General features: G+C 39.2%; 1 protein-coding gene across 1 annotated transcript in view; it reads right to left on the reverse strand.

Moving 5' to 3' along the window:
- Positions 1 to 21,152, reverse strand: part of PRKD3 (protein kinase D3) — a 45,759-nt gene that overhangs the window by 13,820 nt on the left and 10,787 nt on the right. Inside the window, exons 3-11 of the mRNA XM_056357509.1 lie at positions 17,102 to 17,240; positions 15,264 to 15,395; positions 14,396 to 14,553; positions 12,619 to 12,808; positions 9,792 to 9,869; positions 7,645 to 7,828; positions 5,996 to 6,119; positions 3,120 to 3,197; positions 1,217 to 1,493 (exon numbers count right to left, since the gene is read on the reverse strand). Coding sequence (XP_056213484.1) covers positions 1,217 to 1,493; positions 3,120 to 3,197; positions 5,996 to 6,119; positions 7,645 to 7,828; positions 9,792 to 9,869; positions 12,619 to 12,808; positions 14,396 to 14,553; positions 15,264 to 15,395; positions 17,102 to 17,240 — 1,360 coding nt within the window. The remainder of the gene's footprint in view (positions 1 to 1,216; positions 1,494 to 3,119; positions 3,198 to 5,995; positions 6,120 to 7,644; positions 7,829 to 9,791; positions 9,870 to 12,618; positions 12,809 to 14,395; positions 14,554 to 15,263; positions 15,396 to 17,101; positions 17,241 to 21,152) is intronic.

Raw genomic sequence — 21,152 nt, forward strand, 5'->3', positions numbered from 1 at the left:
AATACTTCCTCTCTGGATCTACCCCTGCAGCTCTATTCCCTACTACTGTCAATTTTAATATAAAGTTATTACTTATATCTGAAAAAACTACTGATTTTGGAAAAGCAACTGTCTTTGCAAGTCTCTCAGCAACAGTAAGCCTTAGGTTCTAAAAACCAGAGAGCTTTGGTGTACATACATATATGTACACATTTGCAACTAAGAATTTCATATCAGAAGTGGCGTTTTATGTATGTGTAAGGCCAGTTACGAAGTACCACCTTACAGGTATGTTTTGTCACTGTAATTGAATACAGATACCACTACTGGCATTTCATAGTTTACCATTTCAGACCATGGCTGCATTTTCAGAAAGTCCCTTTACCTCAGGCTAGCATTTACACGTTCTTAACTGTTGCTGATGCAGAGCAGCCAGATTCAAGAAACAGAGAAACTAACCTCGATCTCCTGCAAGAGAAAATTTTGCTAAGATTAAGGAGTACCTGGAAGATGAAAGGGAACTAAAGAAAGCAAGCAAAAATCTCAGCACAGAATGTGAATGAATGTCATTGGAAGGAACAAGGAGATGTCTGAAGGGAAAAGAACACAATATAAAGTTTAGTGGAGCCTTGATAACGAATGTGATCCTATGCCAGAGAAAGAAAAGGAAGGCAGGTGCATAAAAAGAAGAATGGGGTACTTTTTGTTAGTACCCACAGCTCAGCAAAAGTTCTTTCCATCACTGGCAGTATTTACATTGCATCACTAACGCCTTTTCTTCTCCTTAACTACTGACATCTCACAGATTTAAAAAAAGAAAATATAATAGAGATAACATCAAAAAACATCCAAATCTAGTTCTTTCAGAGTATATGTATATAGTCTGAATGTATTTACTTATTTAATAAAGTATATTAGAAATATCTAAACTAAGGTCCCTTTTCATATCCAACAACTACATTTGAGTTCTTAATGCTCCTATGGTGAAGCCCTGCGATATGGATCCATATTGTAAATCTGACTCTTAACTACTACTTCCTGCTACAACGAATTCAAGGATTCGCCCACCCTCCACGAGCCTGAGCGTCACTTTGTAGAGACTTGCGGAAAATTATGGACCCAATTCAGCAGAGATTAGACAGGCAATACTTCACTCTAAATAAGCACTTTTCTGAAAGGAATCTCCAGCGTTAACAACTTCAGCATATGAATAATAGCGCCTTGTCTGCCTGCTTACTGTGATCTTTTCCTTGTCCTGCAGCAGTGCAAACGCTAGCTTGAGGAGTGACTGGCATCAAAGCCTGACGAATGGCTTTCTCCCAGCCCTGAGCTACGTCAAGTCCAACTCCGGTGGCAGCAAGAACAGGACTGTGATGACCGCTACCATTGTTTTCGCCAACAAAGTACACCATCGTGTCAGTGATGATCTCAAAACAGTATGGGTTGCTGCCCTGCACCATGTTTGAAAAATCTCGAGGCTGAGTCACCTGGAGAATTTCTGAAAGTGGAATCTCCTGAAGAAAAATATTAAAGATTAAAAAAATGAAAACGCACGTAAAATGTTAATATACTGATACTCAAAACTTAAAAAGCGTTTGCAAAGAAATCAAAGCAAATACATCAGAACACCAAGCTTCATAACTAATGTCAAACAAATGAGCATTGCCCACCCAGAGTTTTCTGAATTCCTCTATACAAGCCTAGAGAGACTTCTAGCCCCACCACAGCTGTCTCCACTCAACTACTACTTTCTGCTCAAACAGCATTTACACTCAGCATGAGACATGTTCCCACTGCATACAAATGATGCACAACTACAGAATAACCATTTTCCCCACTGTAGTTCATACAGCTTAGCTACAGAAGAACAAGATGGGGAGGGGGGAGGGGAAGTGCAACAAGACAACATTAAGAAGAGGATGTGGTTATATACGCTAACCAGCAAGCACTGCTTCACATATCTGAATCATTTTGGGTAAAGTTTCTCTTTCATTCAGATATTAACAATTTCTACTGACTCCTCTACCTTGTCAGTTTAAGATCACGGTACAAGCAGTACTAGCGAACAGATCTGAAGGAAGAAATGGTTGCAAGTTCACGCTAGCTGGAGGAGGACATTCCACATACATGGGGAAGGTGTACAGTGCACGTCACTTGCAGAGCAGTGAACAAGCAGGTGAACACTGGGCTGGCATTAGGGGGATGAGAGACAGTAGCCGGTTAAGATGAAGAGCAAATAAACATAAAGGGAAAAACTGTGAATGATGCTAACAGCAATGACAACCTGAGATTAAAGCAGTCAAAAAAGGGGTGCAAAGGGGCAAGTCAAAGGACTAAAAGCAGTGACATAACGGAGCAACAAGCAAGGAACATATTTTACCAGCTCTGTTTTGAATGCACAGGGCAATACAAGTATCAGAGAGGTCTGAGAAGAAGAGACTGCATTGGTCAAGATAGGGATGAAAAGGATCTGGGCAAGTTTAGCTGGGTGTACAGAGAAAAGGCTTGATCTTAGAGATGTTATAAAGGAAGAAGCTGCAAGATTTGGACCCCCACCTAAAGGTGTAAGACAAGAAAGGGAAAAATCCTGTTTATACATTGGAACACATTTTCTGAATATTCCGCCATTGAACACATTACTATATTAACAACACACGAAACTTACTGCTAAGCTTCATTCATTTAAAATTTTCCTTTAAATCTTGCTCGCAACTTTCAGTTGTACAGTCAGAAATAATTTAGTTTTGGGAACCTTGAAATAAAATATATAAGCATGCAAACTTCCAGTCACTACTTACAGAACAAAAAAATCCTAGCCTTCATCAGACTCGAGGTCAAACAATTTTTCTGGTAATCGAGAGGAAAATTTAATATGCTAGGTAATTCAGGAGAACGTTACACGTAAAATATAAGGAGATAACATACTCAAGGGGATTAGAACAGGAGCTGCAAGCAACTTCTCAAGAGTTAGTCTTAGTCCCTTTCAGTTAGAAGCTTTGGCCAACAACTGACCTGGTCACAGTTTTGATTAAAAAAGATGGGGAAATGAAGATAATGCTATACTGCTCACAAATAGGTTTCTTTTCTATAAAGCACTGAGTAAATCAAGTGTAACATAATTATTACTCAACATTAATTACCTTGTAATATTTTGTTCCAGATTCATTTTGAAATAGCGTGAGGCATTTGCTGTCCAGTCTCCAGTAATGTCTTTTTCTCTACAAAATGCACAGTATAATAACATAAGGAATAAATCACTGCTATGGCTTTTTAAATTTGATTATTTACATAAGAAATGCTTTAAATTACTAAGATAATAAATTAACATTAATCTACAGTTGCATCTTAAGACTAGATACATGAGATAATATGCTTTGGTTATAGAGATTTTTTAACTCAGGAAGAGGCTCAAAAATTACTTCCACAAGCTAGAAAAGAGTATCACTTACCTTACAGTAACAACAGTGACAACAAGTTATCTCATACAGGAAAAACTTATCTACACAGGTTTCACTCCAGGTGAATAAGCTCACAAACCTCAATTATTTTAATTTAGTAACAATTGTGGGGGTCATGCTTTGTCTCCCTCCCTCAAGGACTGAGCCAGCCTAACAAGTCCTTAATTCTTTTGTCAACATAGACCTCTAGAAGGTCAAAGCACACAGTGGCAAGACAGACAGATTATGAGATTCACATGGACAAAATATCCTGCGGGGGGGGGGGGAGGCAGGGGCCGAAATAGAAATCAAGACAGACTAAATAGCCATTTTCTGGAAGTCTCCATCAATAAGAAATATCTTCTCCACCAAAAAGTAACATGAATAAGCTGTTGCACATAACACAGTCTCATAATTTTAAACAGAAGAACATTCCTCAAAACAAAAAAAAACGTTTATAAAGCTAATATGGCTGCACGAATCTAACTTACTTTGTTTGCACCACACTCATACAATTAGAAGCCCATTCCCATTTTCCTGTGACAAAAATCCAAGACCCTCAGCTCTGGCCTAGGATGACAAAGTTTGAAACATAATACCCCAGAGCTTAAATCACTTCTATCATGGGGAAGCTAAGACTACCTGCAGAGGTTAAACAAAGAGAACTAAGTCATGAATGGATTTAACTAAATGGAATTCCCAGCCAGCACTGAACTGAAGCTGGGTGAAAGCATAAGGGTGAACCTGTCCTTTGGACACATATGCTTTTTATTAAATCATGAATCGGGGAAGACCTTGGAGGTGGGGAATTAAGGAACAGGTTGGTAACTCATGGATTCACAATTTGCCCATAGCCTATTCTGAGAAAGGATGGGCTCAGAGTGAGAAAAAGAATACAGACAATGATACAGAAACTTCTCATTATAAAGGGTGAAATATCTTGTTATCCACGCTCAGCGAGAAGCATAGATATTGCAGTTACAATGAACCTCTTTGGAAGGACAGAAAGCCCCAGTTGTTTCAGGAATAGGAAAAGGTCTGACATGGCTGAGAGCAGAGCGGTCAAGGGAAACAGCCCATGTCGTCATGCCTAATACAGAAGTCTCCTCCCATTAGGAAGCTCCGTGAGATCTTGCTTGGCTGAAGGTATCTTGCTTTGGGGCAGAGCACTCCACTTCATTTGAATGGCCTTTTTCAGTAGATGTCATCTAGGTAGCAGCCAGACTGCCAGACGAAGAAAATCAAAACTAAGCTAAGGTGTACAGTCTGATCACTGTTCTATGAGGAGGTTCAAAAAAGTCCCTGGAAAAATTTACTGGCTGTACTGACAGATTAAATCAGAGTCAAATACCAGGTCTGCCCTGAATAGTTCTGCTAGAACTATTCATCTTCACCTGCTACCTGGACTTAGTTTTTCCTTAACAATTGTGTCTGTTAAATAGCCTTGGCTGGAATCCCATACGCTAAATACTTACTTTGGTTTGTGATTAATATGCCTAGGTATTAGAAAACTGTACTTTAAAGAAATGTTTTCTAAGGCAGTTTCCAACAGAGCACTTGCAGTAGTCTATTTAGTTGACAAATACAAGAAGTAAAAATACTACAGTAACCTGAGCTGACTAGCGTCACCCCTCAGCTCGGTTTCAGCAGATCTTAAATAACTTTGCTTCTCTAAATTCCTGAAGTGCCCTTCAATCAGAACCTGCATAGAGACAAAGACTGCAGAAGTGTTTATGCTGCCTTTCATGAACAGTCTCAATATGACACACTGTGCTTCATGAGATCTGGGAACTTTTTCACTTCATCCTTTTCATTAATCTATCAAAAGACGAGATGATTGACTCCCCCTCATCAGACAACTCTAAGGGACACCAGTTACTCTTCCGTATGTTGTTCCTCAACAGACAAAACCAAGGAGCTTGCCTAAGAAGGTTCAATTAAAAGATCGTTATTGGTAGCACTGGAAACAAACAACGTAGCCTTTTTGGAGGATGCTTGCATACCCAGGGACATACAGTCAAGCCACAACTCTTAATTTCACTGACATCAATAGGAATGATGAGTTTGTGGGGGACGGTGTTCAATAATGCTTACTTTTAGATAGAGTGAATTGCTAGAGGAATGAAGGGCTCGCATATCTACACATAAACACCTAGATCATTAGAATAATAGTGTCAACGATTTCAGTACACATCATATTTTATAATAATTTCCACCTTTCCATGTAGTAAAATAAATACACTGATATAAATATTTAGTTCAGCTGCTAAACAGAAAGACATAAGCAGATGATTCCAAATTATTATCTCAAAAAAGCTGAAATCTTGAAATGTGCAATTCGTTTGAGACAATTTAGAGACACTTCTTAAAAGGGTGAAGGAAAAATACTGTTGAATCACCACATGAAGAATTTTTAATAAACTGCAGTTTCTCCTTTGCACCATCTCTCTTTATAATGAATATCATGGCTAAGTTCTTTCAAATGATATTGTAAAACAGATACCTAAATAGAAGAAATAAAATACACTGGTTTAGAGAAATAATTTAACTTAATATAGGAAGGAACTGAAGCCACTGACCAGATTGTCTCTACTAGTATAGTGGACCATCCATCCTTCCTTCACCATTGTACTGCTCTTCCTCTTTGTGTGCTTGATGGACTGTACAACTCTCATGAGAGGAATATTATTGCTTGTGGAAGGACTAAAAAAAAAAAGATAAGAACAGTTAATATTTAACAAGTTAAAATACAAAAGTACTGCAATTATACTGGTACTACACATTTAGCCCATAATTTTCAGGAACAGGCACCTTTTCTTCTCATACAAATCTCATCCACAGATGAAACTGACAAGGCATCCGAGCTCCCCCTGGCTCTCCACCTGCAAGTACTGCCATACTTAAAATTACAGAACACAGAAAAACCACAGGATTGAGGACACCTACAGAAACCATCCTCTCTCAAAACAATTAGCTGAGACTGCTGGTCTTAATCCAGGATAAAAATACAATTAACATCAGCATTGCTATTATTTTCTCTTGTCATCATAAGATGACTACGCTACTTCTTAATATTGTTATTGCACTAATACACTAATCAAGGTCCCTATCTAAGCATACTTTCAATAAACAGGGGTGTGCTGATTCACATCACAGCTGCACTAGAAAATTTTATCAATGCTCAGGATATTAACTGTCCTACAGACAAGGATCTGACTATCTCTGACAGGGTGATCAGTTAAACGTTCAGGTTTTAATAGCACTGAAGATGGATTCAACCACTAAGTCACCTGCTTAACACCAGCACTCCTACATGTGGCACAAACAGAAACATTTGTAAACAAATGAAATTACAAGGGAGCTTCAAAACCAAAGATGTAAGGATGCTTTAACACAGCACACAGTTACATAGTAGAATTGGCTGCCACAGGTTGTTGTACGTGCCAAAACCTAATTGCTTCAAGTCTGATTAGAAATAAATGGAAAAATCCTACCTAGAGGTGTAACACACAAAAGATGCTATTTCCAACTTGGGAAGTCCCTCAGCTACAAATGACTGAAAGCTGAGAAGGTATCACTATATGCTCTTCCTCACGTATTTGCTATTAAGCCCTGAGCAAAAACCACCTTTAGTTTGACCTAACACAACTGGTCTTACGTTATTAAGAATGACTTAAGAAAATCAGGATGATGCTACTTAGGATAACACAGAAAGTAAAAAGACTAAACTTGATTAAAAAAACTGTGTAACAGTTATGGCATAGAAGACTTCAGAAAAGTCACATTCAAGATACAAAGTAAACCTTTGCTAAAATGCATATAGGCTATGATGTGACTATTAAAATATCTCCAGTAATTCCTTTTAAATCAACACATGTGTAACAGTAACTAAAGCAGGCTAAAGTCACAAAGACCTTAGTCATGTCTCAGACATGTTAAGCCATAAATTTTACCATGTTTTGATAATCTGGTTTTATTTCTTTGGTAACAGTCATAGCACAGCACTTTTTTCCGATTAGAAGAGACTATACTATTTTAATTTGTTTATGTTTCAGATTTTCTTCAGACAGGACAACTTTACAAAGAATTTTCAAGTTAAAATAATAATTAAAAAAACCACAAATGAAAACACAACACTTAAGGAGTAGAACTGGGCTAATCAGAAATATTTTACTCACAATACTGAGGAAAGTATGTCTGGAGCAAAGAGATCCACCTTATGACTTACCTGATGGTTTTGACAGCTTCCTCATCTTTGTCTGCATCAAGGTCAGATGGATCCATAAAGAAGATTTTGTCCTCTGGAGGAGAGGGCTCTTCAGCATCATCTAGACCTCGACTACCATCACTGTTCATTTCACTGCTATCAACTTCCATCGGCATGTCCAAGTCCTGGCCTGGGCTAGCAGGTTCTGGAAACAACACAGGATTGAGGTATTATTTTAAATACACAATTAATAAAAAAAACCCAACAAACCCACACCACAAAGAAACCCCCCCAAAACCCCCAAATTTCTTCTTCGGGTCACATTTATGCAAATAAACACAAAACTACAATCAGAATATACATAATCCTCAAGTTTTTGCTAAATAACGCAGAGCATGCTAATGCACATGATCAATTCAGTTGCGCTAAATGCCAAGGCAAAAGAGACCCAAATAAAACAAGAGTCACAGTGCAAGAAACAGAGTGAAAAGCTTAAGGTCTAAAAGATAAATCACATTAATTCTGTTCCACAAGTTATCAGTGCAAATTAACCTTTCAATGGCTCGAGGTGACCCAGAGAATTGTTCCCGTGCAAATGAAACTCTCCCTCAACAGAAACCCAATTCTGTTCTTGCTGCCCTTGTAGCCCAAAAATAGCAAAAGTAAAAAGGGAAAATGGGGGCCATGGTATTGCAGGAAAAAAGCAGAACAGATTTTATTCACATCTGACTCTCTGCTGGCAGAAGTTTAAAGTTTCCAAAAGCTGTACAACTTGCACTGTGGAAAATTAAAAATTAAAACATACAAATACATTCCTCTGTAGCGGGTTTCTTGGTTTGTTTTTTGGTTGGGTTTTTTGGGTTTTTTTTGGTCTAGGGAGAGCTCAATTTAAGAGTGGGAGAAAGAACAAAAAAACAAACAACTCCTTATGTCCACAGGGTTGTATGAAATCGTAGTTCCCAAACTACGTGCCCTAGCACCTTAGCATCGCAAGGGTGGTGAAAACAGGCTGCAGCAGCAACATGATGCACACTATTGTTCATGGCCACCAATCTCAAGACCTAGGCAAAAGCCTTGGAGCTGGAGAAGGCAGGCGTGAAAGGATGGGATACACTGTGCAACAGCAAGGGACCCACTGGCTAACAAGGCTGCTGCCCAGGTCTCTGAGTCAGGTGTCACCAATTTCATTCCCCTCAAAAACGCGTGCATCAAGGATCGAGAGTTTGGGCAACAGTCACAGAATGGCTGAAGTTGGAGGGGACCTCTGGAGATCATTTGGTCCAACAACCCCTGTGAGCCCATTTCTCCAGCCTGTCCAAGTCCCTCTGGCATATCAGCCAGTCATCCCAGCCAAAAGCAAAGTTGCTGAGGGTACACTCGGCCCCATCATCCAGATCATTAATGAAGATGTTGAACAGGATTGGACCCGGTACTGATCCCTGGGGTACCTTACTAGTTACCAGCCTCCAACTGGACTTCATGCCACTAACTGCCACCCTCTAGCCCTATACATTCAACCAGCATTCAGTCCACCTCACTGTCTGCCCATCCATCCCACCTTTCATCACCTTAACACTGGTCTAAGACTTGTAAGAATAAGACTCTAAACTTTTTTCCACATAGTGTTCCCCACCTTCCCCTTTCAACTCTGTAAGGTCTATTCAGAACACACTCCTACTTAACTGAGGTACCAAAAAATTAGAGCGGGGTTTTTTGGTTTGGTTAGGCTTGGTTCTTTCCTTTCTCTTTCACCTCATAAACCACTGGCATAACTGGCCACTAAAAACCATGGATATGAGAAAGTCACAAAAAAATGGTATTTGTCTTCAGATATTAACATTTGAAAATATGTATTTCATGGTGAACAATGAGCCGACTGATCACAACAGATGTTTAATTTTTGTACACTGAGGCTTCTTGATTTATTTCCCTTGAGCAATCTCAGGCAAAATATACTGTACTTGCCAAGACTGATTAAAATTAAAGTCGTCACAGTATAAGTTTTACAGTGAATCTTCTTAACTGTTAGAAATCTCTAGTGAAAAAAACAAAAAAAGGAAGATAAAATAAAAAGATGTAAAATATTCAGACGAGGCATCCAAAAGCTAATGCATCTTGTTAAGCCTCCAAAGATCTGTCAGTATTTGAAAGCACATCTCTCATCTTACCTCCATTGAAAATCACCTCTCCAAGACAGTCTCTAGGAACTTTAGACGCACAGCGTTTGTGGCAGTTGAATCTGCAATCTAAAACAGAAGGTAAGTCCATGATACCAGACCTTACTCCTTCTCAAACACTAACATTCTATCATTCACTACTTCCACTGCAAGCTTCAGTTCAGATTCATACATTTGCATGTAACTGAAGACAGCACCAAATGAGGTCACCTCCAGAAGGAAATCAACAATCTTGTCCTGATGTCACATGTTGATTTGCCCAACCACTATGTATTATGTCAGCGCTTCCCTTTCCAGTAGAAAAGTTTTCTGCTTCTCTAGCTTTCTCTGTAGTTCATGTTTTCCATTATGATGTCATTTTTCCCATCCTCTCATTTGTTCCACATCCTTTTTCCCATTGCTATATGATTTAAATCCCATCTCTATCATTTTTCCCCACCTGCTGCCTAAGACTTGCAGCCATCAGAGCCTCCAGGATCACACACCTATATGACAGCGCAAATATGCTCTGCAGTAAATCCCAAAGGCCAGTTGCCCTGTCATTCAGATTACAAATTTGGCTGAACACTGAAGCTCCATTTCTGCCTGCTGACACAGGGCAGACAGAATAATGTTATGTCCAGATCTGGCCTGACATGGAGATGGAATCTAACCTGGATGTGTGCCATTTCTACATCTGAGGTATCAGATGCAGCCTACTGAACAAAGTCCAGCATATGACAATAGCAGTATTAACAGGAATTTCCTTTATTAGCAGTATCACTGTAATTTTCAACTCTATATAACATCATTAATTTCAAAACTCCCTACTGCCCCCACAACTGTTTTCAAACTGATAATTTATTCCTTTTATGCTCTCCAAATAAAGCTCATTGTGCTCTCCTTTTAAGGCCAGACAAGAAAAATTTATCATCATCCCCCCTGGTTTTAGTAGCAGAGAAGCCAAACTCTGGAGCAGAATACAATCCTGTTCAGCTTCTGAGTGCCTACGAGGAAACATCCTAGGATGAGACCAGTGAACTGTCATTTCTATAGCACTGTTTTCAGTCCATTTTACAGAATATGTTTACTTCCCTAGTTTGGAGGGGGCTGGAAGAAACGTATTTCAAATCCTACCAAGGAACTAGAAAGACTAAGAGCGAGACAATCCTAATAAATTAAACTACAGCCAGAAACATTCTTGGGTACTGCAATGCAACTCTCTAGTCTAGGAAACAGTAAGAAATATTCCCTAGCATGCTTTTGGCCCACACCATTAGTACAATCCCAAACAGTTCCCAGGTCTATTTCATAAACCAGAGCATCACTGTTCCCAACATACAGCCACCCAGGCTGGGATGCTAAGAAAACTTGTTCATGAGTACAGGTCATTTTGTCCCAGTTGACCTCAGGTGTCCAGGAATGTTCTGGGCACATTTAGTTTATTACCACAAATACAGCCTTAGCAATCCCAAAGATCATCCTCAGAGTCCAAGTAGAAGCCTGGATGAATTCAAGAAATCCAGGGCTCTTACGGGTACTCAGGAACATGGGACTGCTGAAAGACCCCAAGCTTTGGGAATGTGCACAAGGAAGTCGATGGGAAACCTTAAGAATCTGTAGGAGAAAGCAGTATGAAAATATTTTGATTGTTTGATATCAACTCCCGATATATTAAAAATATTTATAGGATCATACTGCATAAATGGAGTCCTATTAATATATTTGGTTCTGTCCTGTGCATATACATAACATTTCTCTAGGCTTGTTTTCCACACACACATGCTGTTTTGTCCCATGTCATTCATTCCCTGAAACTGACCTGGTAGCCCCATTTGTTCAGCTGGATATACAGTTACAACAACTGTATCCAGTCAGTAGCATCTATACGTTAAAATGGCAAAGCACCTTTTCAGGCTTCATTATTTATGTATTACATGTATCCAAGAGACACACTGACTCAAAAAAACCCCAAAAAAAAATATCAAAACCAGTTCAGGATTCAGACTTCAAACAGGCTACAAAGACTGCAAATAAACAAAGACATAAAGGAAAGAGAAAACTGGTTCCTTACTTACATAAGACAGTAGTATTTTAGTCAAAAGAAAGTTAACACAGCTATAAGCTTACAATTCTTGCTTTCTTCTACTAAAGAAAATTGAAAGCTTATTAAGCAACCTCTTTCCAAATGTTGACCTTTGGTACTCACATCTGACAAACTCACATGAGAGAAATGTAAAGTCCTTTACATACTAATGTTTATGATTCATCACTAGTTTTCTTTCCTGCAAAGCAGCTGACAGATCCGCACTATCCAGCAATAAAGAGCCAGAAAAAGATCACAATGTCATAGGAAGGGTCTGGGAATTGCAGTCATGCATCTTAACATAGGTTAAATAAAAACCTAAGCCTAATCTAATTCAGAAGAGGCACCTACCTGGATAAAATTTTTCCAGAAGATAATAACTATTCTGTGCTAGAATAACATAATGAAAACTTACAAATTCTTTAGTGATTAGCCTAGAAGACAGACATTGATCAAAGACAAGTATTTCCCATTTTTATTAATTTAGAATTATCCTTCTAGAATTAAGGTGTTCCTAATTTAATCTACATGTGATTACATCTTATTTTTCCAAAAAACACATCCAATGCATAGTCTACTAAAACGAAAATGAGGGCTGCTGTTATCCTTTCAAAAATAGAAAATTTTTCAAAACTTACACTGCCCCGTTTCACAGTATACAACCTTCTGCAACCAAAATGTTACGTTGAAAACAGTTTTAAATACAAGACCTTTACTGGAATTTATCACTGCAGCAGAACATTAAATGTTTACCTTTACACTGCATTCCTTGGCGAAACAGGCCCTTGAGCAGCCGTTTGCAATACTGGCATATGGTGGGGCGAGTGTAAGAGTGAACAGCAAAGGTGTGTGGAACCTTCACTCTGCAAAGCACCATCTTCTCCATCCAGATGGGACGGCCACTCCAGGAGGGAATCCTCTTACTAGGTTCTGGGCAGCACCGCTGAATAAAGAAGGTATACATGATTTGCACCAAAACATGACTTTTCAAAGTCATGGCAGGTGAGAAGTCCCTGGTGACTGGGAAGAGGCAAACATTGCACCCATTTTTAAAAAGGGTAGAAAGGAGGACCCTGGGAACTAGCAACCTCAGCCTCACCTCTGTGCGTGGGAAGATCATGGAACAGATCCTCCTAGAAGCTATGCTAAGGCACGTGGAGGGCAGGGAGATGATTAGAGATAGCTAGCATGGCTTCACCAAGGGAAAGTCCTGCCAGACCAACCTACTGGACTTCCATGATGGAGTGACTACATCAGTGGACAAGGGAAGAGCAATGAATGTCATCTGTCTGAACTTCTGTAAGGCCTTTGACATGGTCCCCCACAACACCCTTCTCTAAAAATTGGAGAGATGTGGATTTGATGGGTGGATGGTTAAAACACTAAGTTTTAAATTAAGTTAAAACAAAAGCTTCAGCAATAAAAACAAAAAAGGCATTTAGTATTACACTGAACATTCAGCAGGATAAACTTACATTTACTCACGTGTACAGAAAAACAAAGGAACTCGGCCTTGTACCTAAAGCATTTTAAGGTGGCTGAAAGATGAACTGCAAACATGGTACTACTGATCATCTGAGCCAAGTATTTGAAATCGGACAGCACAGAAGAGGTGTCAGAGGTACTGAACACGCACATAGAAACCACAGTTAAATCCTGTGATAGGAGAACTGGTTACCATTCTGTGTTCACTGAATAGATCTTACCAATAGTTACAAACAACAGAATAAATATTTTTCATGACTCAGGACTAGGCTTTGTAGCCTCTAGCTAAAAAAATTATTTTCTTGAACTAGACAACCTGTAAAGTTTATATTTTAAACTATGGTAAGAATCATTACAGTGTACAGTAATAGAACTAGATAAGTAGGAAAGATGAAGTGTCAAAAGCACTGCTTTTACCCCACTGTGAAAGCAGCAATGAAACAAATGTATCTTATCACTGCCTGTCCTGTCTTATGATCCCAATATAGTTGCAGTATAATCAATAACCTCTCAGCAATCATCATAACAAAGAACTATTATGGATGACTGTTTTTACTGTAAAGCTCTTCATCCCTACACCCTCCTTGACAGGGCTTGGCTTTTTTAAGGTTAACTCTGTGAAAAGCTTAACAGCATGTCAGGAACACTCTCTCCATCTCCCACCATAAAAGCTTACAATTTGTACTGCCTTAACCAAGTAACTATTCTATACTGATACTGTAATTACAGAATAAATCTGTATTACAAAGGCAGCAAGGTGTTTTACCATTCCTGAAACCAAAGCTCTTAGAGTTCATATGAGTGACAGGCCAATAACAAATTTCTCCATGAAAGTTGTAATTTGCTTCCCTTTCCTCACAGCTATAATAGTTACCAGTGAGTGTCACAGCCTAAGACCCACCAGATTTAAAAAAGAACTAAAACCAATCATAATGGTTAAGCTCAAATCCTTTGTATTTGTTACAAGCCACTTGCAACACTATCTAGTTCCCCAGAGGTGAAAGGATTTAAAGCCAGAAACTGTTCCCCCTTTCACACTACATACTTCTTCAGAGGCAGAGGATGTGTATTCAGCTTGTGCTGGTCTTGGGACTGAAAGCCCTGCTCCTGGCAAAGACACATTAGACAGACGCCTCTTTCTCACTCCACTGCAGTTATTTGGAATCTTGAAGGCACATCGCTTATGGTAGTTTAACCCACAACCTGAAAGATAAGGGTTTTTTAGACAAAAAACTCCCAACATTCAAATTAACAAAAACAGTACTAATATTTTGATAAAGCAGTTAAAAATACGATCCAGGAAAACTGTAAAGGCAGAAATATTGTTCTGTTAAATTCTCTTATTTTAGTGTTCTTGGTGCGATACACAAACGGCTTTTTTTGCACTATTTGCTATAATACTGGTCTCCTGTCAGCCCCGCTCTAGAACAAAGCCTAAGGCTCCAAAGCAGCAGATCCGTGCTTCTCACTTCTCCTCCCACCAGGAGGCTGGCACCAGTCCCTCCTGCTGGAGCACAAGAGCCAGGGAGAAGGCAGTGAGCAGGCAGCGCCAGTACCTGACAGCAGGCTGCAGGGTGCTCCATAGCCAGCTGGAGGAAGGCCATAAGGAAAGGGATTCCCCTCCGGGAGTCTCTCCGAAGTCTGTGCTCCTTGTGTAAAGCACACACTTGTAAGCTAACTAATTTTTTTCAAAGCGGGGAAACAAGAACACATCTTCAGACATTTGCCCAAGGTCACACACAGTTTGTGTTAATGCTAGGATCAGAACTCGGGTTTCCTGATGCACAACCCATTCCAACTCTATGAAATACTGTATTTATCATGTGCTAACATATTGCACAAGATACAATTTCTTCTTCCACATCTTACACAGATACATATATACAAAAATACACTAAGAATCACAGACTTACCTTCACATTTTAATCCTTGTCGTACCAAACCCCAAAGCATCTCTCCGCAGTAGTCACAAAAAGTAGGAGCCTTGTAGGAATGCACATAAAGTGCATGAGGACGAATCTGGAAATCTTCAACTGTAGCCAAAGCTTTTAAAAAATTGCAGTAAGTTATGGTTCTTGCCACAGGATCAACAAGGATTGATGGAAAAAATAAATTGTTTTAAAAATGGCAGATCCAAAGAACACTCATGAGCTGTTTAGACATCAGCATTTCACTGTACACTATTTAGATATGCATTTAGAAGATCACATACTTTTCAGCAGCTTTTTTATCGAGGAAAAAAAATCCATTGGATTCTGTAGGCTAATAGCCACAGCTGATCAACAGTATGAGTCACAATGTTGAAAACTTCACTAAGCTGAGAAGACAAATCCAACAAGCTTTGCTAAAATCAACAGTAAACGCTTGAAAGAGCAAGTTCATTTTCAAGCTGCTTTGTAACCTTCAGAATTTTCCAAAGGACAGTTCTACAGGTTACATTTTTATCTTCTAAAGGACTTTTTCAGTAAAAGTTTATTAGATTGAACCCTACCAAAACAGAACTGTGGATAGTTTCCATGGAACACTGGAAACTTCACTAGTAATGTCCTTTTTCTTAAACAAGCCTGGATATATTTAAATGAAATTTTTGTCCTATTTCTTTGGAATGTAAAAAAAAGAAAAGAAACTGGTATTTTACATCAACATTACCTTGCCCTGATGGCTATTATTCTTTGATCAAATATATACTGCATATTCAGATTATCATGTCTGCTTTAAAACCCTGCAGAAAGAGGTTTACGTGTCTTCAAAATGCATCAATTTCTTTGGTCTGTTTATAAGGAAACTGTCAGAGATTGTCAGGAAGAGGCACACACAACAATTTTTCCAAATACGGCATTCACCAGGAGCGATGAAAAGCTCAAACCAAGATGATCAACTACTGAACAGCCTAGACATGCCTACAACAGCAGGTCCTGAAACGCAGCCAAGGAACACAGCCTTATGACTGGAAGTCATACTTTATTGATCTAACTTACAAATCTGATCCCACGACAGCCAAGAGATCTCTTTTTCTAGAACATAACCTCAGTTTGGCACTTAGTCCTTGAAGTCTGAAAGAACTGCTCGATACTAGTCCAACTTTTATTTGTAGTTTAACCGCAGCCAGCTTTTGGTTGAATTCAACAAGTTATCAATGAAACACAGCTCAAATCAGTTAGGAGTTTGGGCTTTTTTTGTCCTCATTATTAAAGAGTACCACAGGTTAATAGCCACCACTCTAAGGAGAGTTTATCATTAAACTTTATCATTTAAAATAAACTGTTTTCAAGTACTACAATAACCATTAAGAGGCTGTCCTTATATTATGATTCAGCAACTACGTTTATATGAAGCCTTTTAGCAGTATAAACCATCAACAGCAAAAGCTACAGAACAGAAAGACAGATCAAAGCAAGAGAAAGCCAACAACAGGGCTGGAAGAGCAAATTCTGAATCCTACCTACAATTCAGCTTCAACAATTATGATAATAAACTTATATTATCATAATTATAAATTCATATTCTTATAATTCAGATTTGTTTCTAATAGTAGACCTGAAGAAGATTAAAACATGACAATGAAACGATAGCAAAACTGTGTACTGGAATTTCAGTACCACATGGATTTTCTTGGAAACCTCTACCCCAAAACAGTGACCCAGTATGAGACTTAAAGAGCTCAAGGCAAGCACGATAATAATGTTCCATAAAGTCCTATTTTTTTAATCTACTGAATAAAGCACTGTTCCACTGTTACAACAATACCTACCAGAGAGCACAACCTCAACAAGATCTCCCTCATGGATCTCTTCTGCTGATGTAATTCGTTGCAAAATATTATCTGAGTTCAGGTCATGACGGAAGAGGAGAATTTTGTCATACATGCCAAAGAAACCACACTCTGGGAACTGCAATAGAAAGCAAACTCTGAATTAACACATGCTCTTTGATAATCCTATCCATAAATGTTTTTAATAACAGTTACAGAATTTGAGCATTTTAAATGTTCCATGAAAAAACAGATCTGCCTATTTTTGAGGAACGGAAGCATTTTCTGAACTGAAATGGAGCATAAAAAGGTTAAAAAAAGCACAATAACAACCAAAAACCCACACCAAAACAGAATATATAAAATCTATCAATACCAACTTCCTCATTCCCTCTTACCAACAGTTTTTTTCAAAACCTGAAGAGAAAAAATGTTAAGTGTTTTTGTTTCTTTGGATTTTTAATCTCTCAGACCTGCATAATCAGTCTGGCATCTGAAAGCAAACACAGGTCATTCTAACTCGGATACTACCACCTGTAACCCTTGTTTCACAGACTGGTCAGGCAGGTATTCAGCTCAAGACACTCCAGCAGCACCTGCCACGCTTTTCTGGAGGAGCAAGCCAAGAGAGGCTTCACGTTGTTGTTCTACAACAGTTTAGATCTGCAGATGCAAGAAAAGGAAAACTCGATTCCAACAGGACAGAAGATAATATTGCAAATCCATCTAGGGAACAGATGCATTAAGTAACATGCCATTTTCCCAGACACCTCACTGAAAATAGCTTTCTTATTCTGAATTTTCCCCACTCTTCAAAATATTGGCAAGCATGATTAAAACTTCTTAAAATGAAAAGCTTAAAAGTAAACAGCTCACAGAGAAAGAGTAGGAATAGACCCTCGAGAGGCATGAGTACCAATCAACCAGCTCCTTCAGCCTTTTTGTTTAAACCAGAATTCACTCAAGGTGGGCACGCACACAGGAGTGCTCCACCGAAGAAAACAGGAAGAACGTGGGGAAAAGTACGGAAAAAACACACAACAAGCTTTCAATTCATTAGCTAACAGGCTACAGTTTGGTAATTTAGCTCCTGCACAGCCAATAAATAACAGGGTCTAAATCTGCATAAAGCTTGTGGTGTATCAGTTGTACTTAACTAAGTAGTCAATTGTTTCTACCAAAACAAAGAAATAATGAAGGTATCTATCACACTCATTGTTTTCACGCTCCCTTCCCATTCAGACAGAAGATAATTTCCTCTTTCTGGTAGCAATTTTATCTGAAATATTAAGTTGGCTTTCTCTGGTTTGGTGTGCACACCCTACACACATTTATACTACACATAATACTTAAGAATCCCCATGTTGTGCAAAGCATACTATCTACTTGGACCATCACAAAGACAGGCAGAATTTGTGCCATTTATCCCGTGCAAAAGCAAAAGATGGATGTGACAAAACTATACTGACACCAGTAGGTATTTAATCTGCAGCACCAAGAAACTGATTTGCTGGGCTGGTGCCAAAGCAGCAGACTGTTTCCTCTGTCGTCCAACTCACTCTTAGGTTTCCTACATGATTTTGATACTCTCTTGTACTCTGTACAGTAGCCATTATGGTACAGATACAACAGCAGCATTGTACGTCCCTAAACCAGATTCTTTTTAAACCTTTATACAGTAAAATGCTATTGCTTAAAATCCTGGACATCATCTGGAATTACCTGTAAGAACTGCTCTCATCATATTATAATTCAGTATACTCATACATTGATTCATCTTGATAACTAGCAAATATCCTTTAATACCCTGAAAATTACAGCTTTCCAATTTCCCAAAGATTACTTGTATTAAGAAAGCAAATAAAAAGCTTGATAATTAGTTGTGCCGTCCAAATATGTGTCTCAGTATTTCTGCAAGTACACACAGGACTTGACTTTATATTCAGAACATGCATAGATATAGCACGCTAGTAATTCTTCCAAGGGAACTGGCAGTTCCATGATCCTGCTTTAAGCTCTAACTAAAATTCCACTGTGCCTCAATTACCAAGAAAACAAGCTATAGTTTCATTTCTTTAAGTAAGTGCTGTGAGTTTTATTCCTTGATACTATATAAACTGTTTAGCCAGGTATCACATCTTAATGCTAGTGTCAACAAGAGGAAGCTACTACATCAATGCTATAATCAACTGTATCCTCAGGATAGTTTCCATTTATAGCATATCAATTGCATCATGCTGCTGAAAAACTTAATTCCAAGAAAAGGGAGAGAAAATCAAGATGAATACGATATACATCTGTCTGCAGATAAACATGACACCTTTTATTAATGTTGCTACTAATTTCAGCTGCCAGGAGGGACAACTGAGACGATGCAGAGAATCAGTGTGAACTGTTGCCCCTTGGTATTAAATTCATAGAACCACCTACAAACCACAGATTCCAAGGAACGTCCAGAGCTATTTCACACGTTTAAGTCTCCTTCTTTTGATAAAGATGTCTTTGTTTCTCTTTTTTTTGCATTTTTAGAGATCATAAACCTATCACACAGGTGCCAGAACATCCCTACACATAATCCCCTACCCCAGTAACCAGAGGTCACATGATCATGTAGCAAGAAGCACTTTCTTTAAATGCTACGACGATACGTATTCTGCCTGAGCACCACCCACCCATTCTCATGTACAAATTGTGGATTTATTAAAATATTTTCAACATACAACATCAATTTTGGTGACTAAAAAGCATTAGCAGACATAATAAACAAAGTTACAGCTGAATACTCAAATCCTCTTTGTGACAGCAACAGTAATCATTGAAAATATGAGACATTACATTCCTTAGAAAGCTGCATCAACATTAAGTCCAAAGTTTGTAAATAACAGTATAATGCCTGTAATTAAGATTTGTTTTTCAAATGAATTCCAGATAAAGGCTAGATTAATTTATATGGCATAAAAGCATTGTAAAAAAGCAAACCCACCTATTATTGACTGCTAGAAGTGATGGCATCAGCACTCCTGTTTAGTCCTACATTACTTGACCTTTTAAGCTACATATCGTGAATGCTTATGATACTGCAGTGACATGTTTTACTGTCCTCTCAAAACAAGTATATACAAAAGACAAAAAAAGGCTGGTCACCTGCAAACAGGGGCTGGTCAGAACAACTGCCTGGTCATGCCCCATGCCTGATCAGCACCATCTGTCCTATCTTCTCATTAAATTCCATTTCTGTTTTCCTGGATGATGTGTTCTCATGCTGAGCGTATGTGTGTGTATAGGGAGTCCGAGCACCAGCAGCTGGTGCCAGACCACAGGTCAGAGGACCCACACGTCTTGGGTGTCAGCACGAATGAAAAAAAGAGCTTGAACATCCAGGTGCCAGCAACTCGAAAGACCAAGATCCAGTGACTGATACTGGGCAAAGGGTGCCTGAGCCCAGCTGCTGGAGATATCTGCTTTTTGTTGTTGTTAGGGGTTGGGGGGTGGTGGGGGTGGTTTTTTTGTTTGGTTTTTTTTTTTATTATTATTTTTTGTGTGTGTATTCCCACTAACAGGCCTTCACCCCAAACCACCAGAGAAGGGCACAGTATGAGACCATCGGTGCTGTTTGTGTTCTCGTGAGTGCTCTGTGTGCCTGCCTGTGTCGATCTGTGTGTATACACCTACGTGTAGTACACCTGTAACCGAGTGCCTGTGCCTACCGGAATAGGTGGCCAGTCTTGCTACTGGTTGCACCTGGGGCATGGAGCTGCAGCAGCCTCGCCCCTGCCAGGAGCCTGTCCGATTCAACCATATCTAACAAAACTTTTCAGGCTTGATGAACAAGTCCTTGCACACAACCCCCGCCAAGATTCCCCCGTTATAAAAGAACAGACCCTAACACAACGCCTGACCCCTCCTTTCCACCCGCTTCAGCTCAGATTCCTCCCCTCTGCCCCCAGCACAGCCCTGTGCGCCCAAGCGATGGAAGCGCTGGCTGGCCGCCCTCTGCGTGGCGGGCCCTGATGAGCTGCAGGTGGCCCGCCAGGGCCCATGTCTGAGGCAC

This window comes from Falco biarmicus, chromosome 12 (assembly GCF_023638135.1).
Source record: "Falco biarmicus isolate bFalBia1 chromosome 12, bFalBia1.pri, whole genome shotgun sequence".
Lineage (NCBI taxonomy): Eukaryota > Metazoa > Chordata > Aves > Falconiformes > Falconidae > Falco > Falco biarmicus.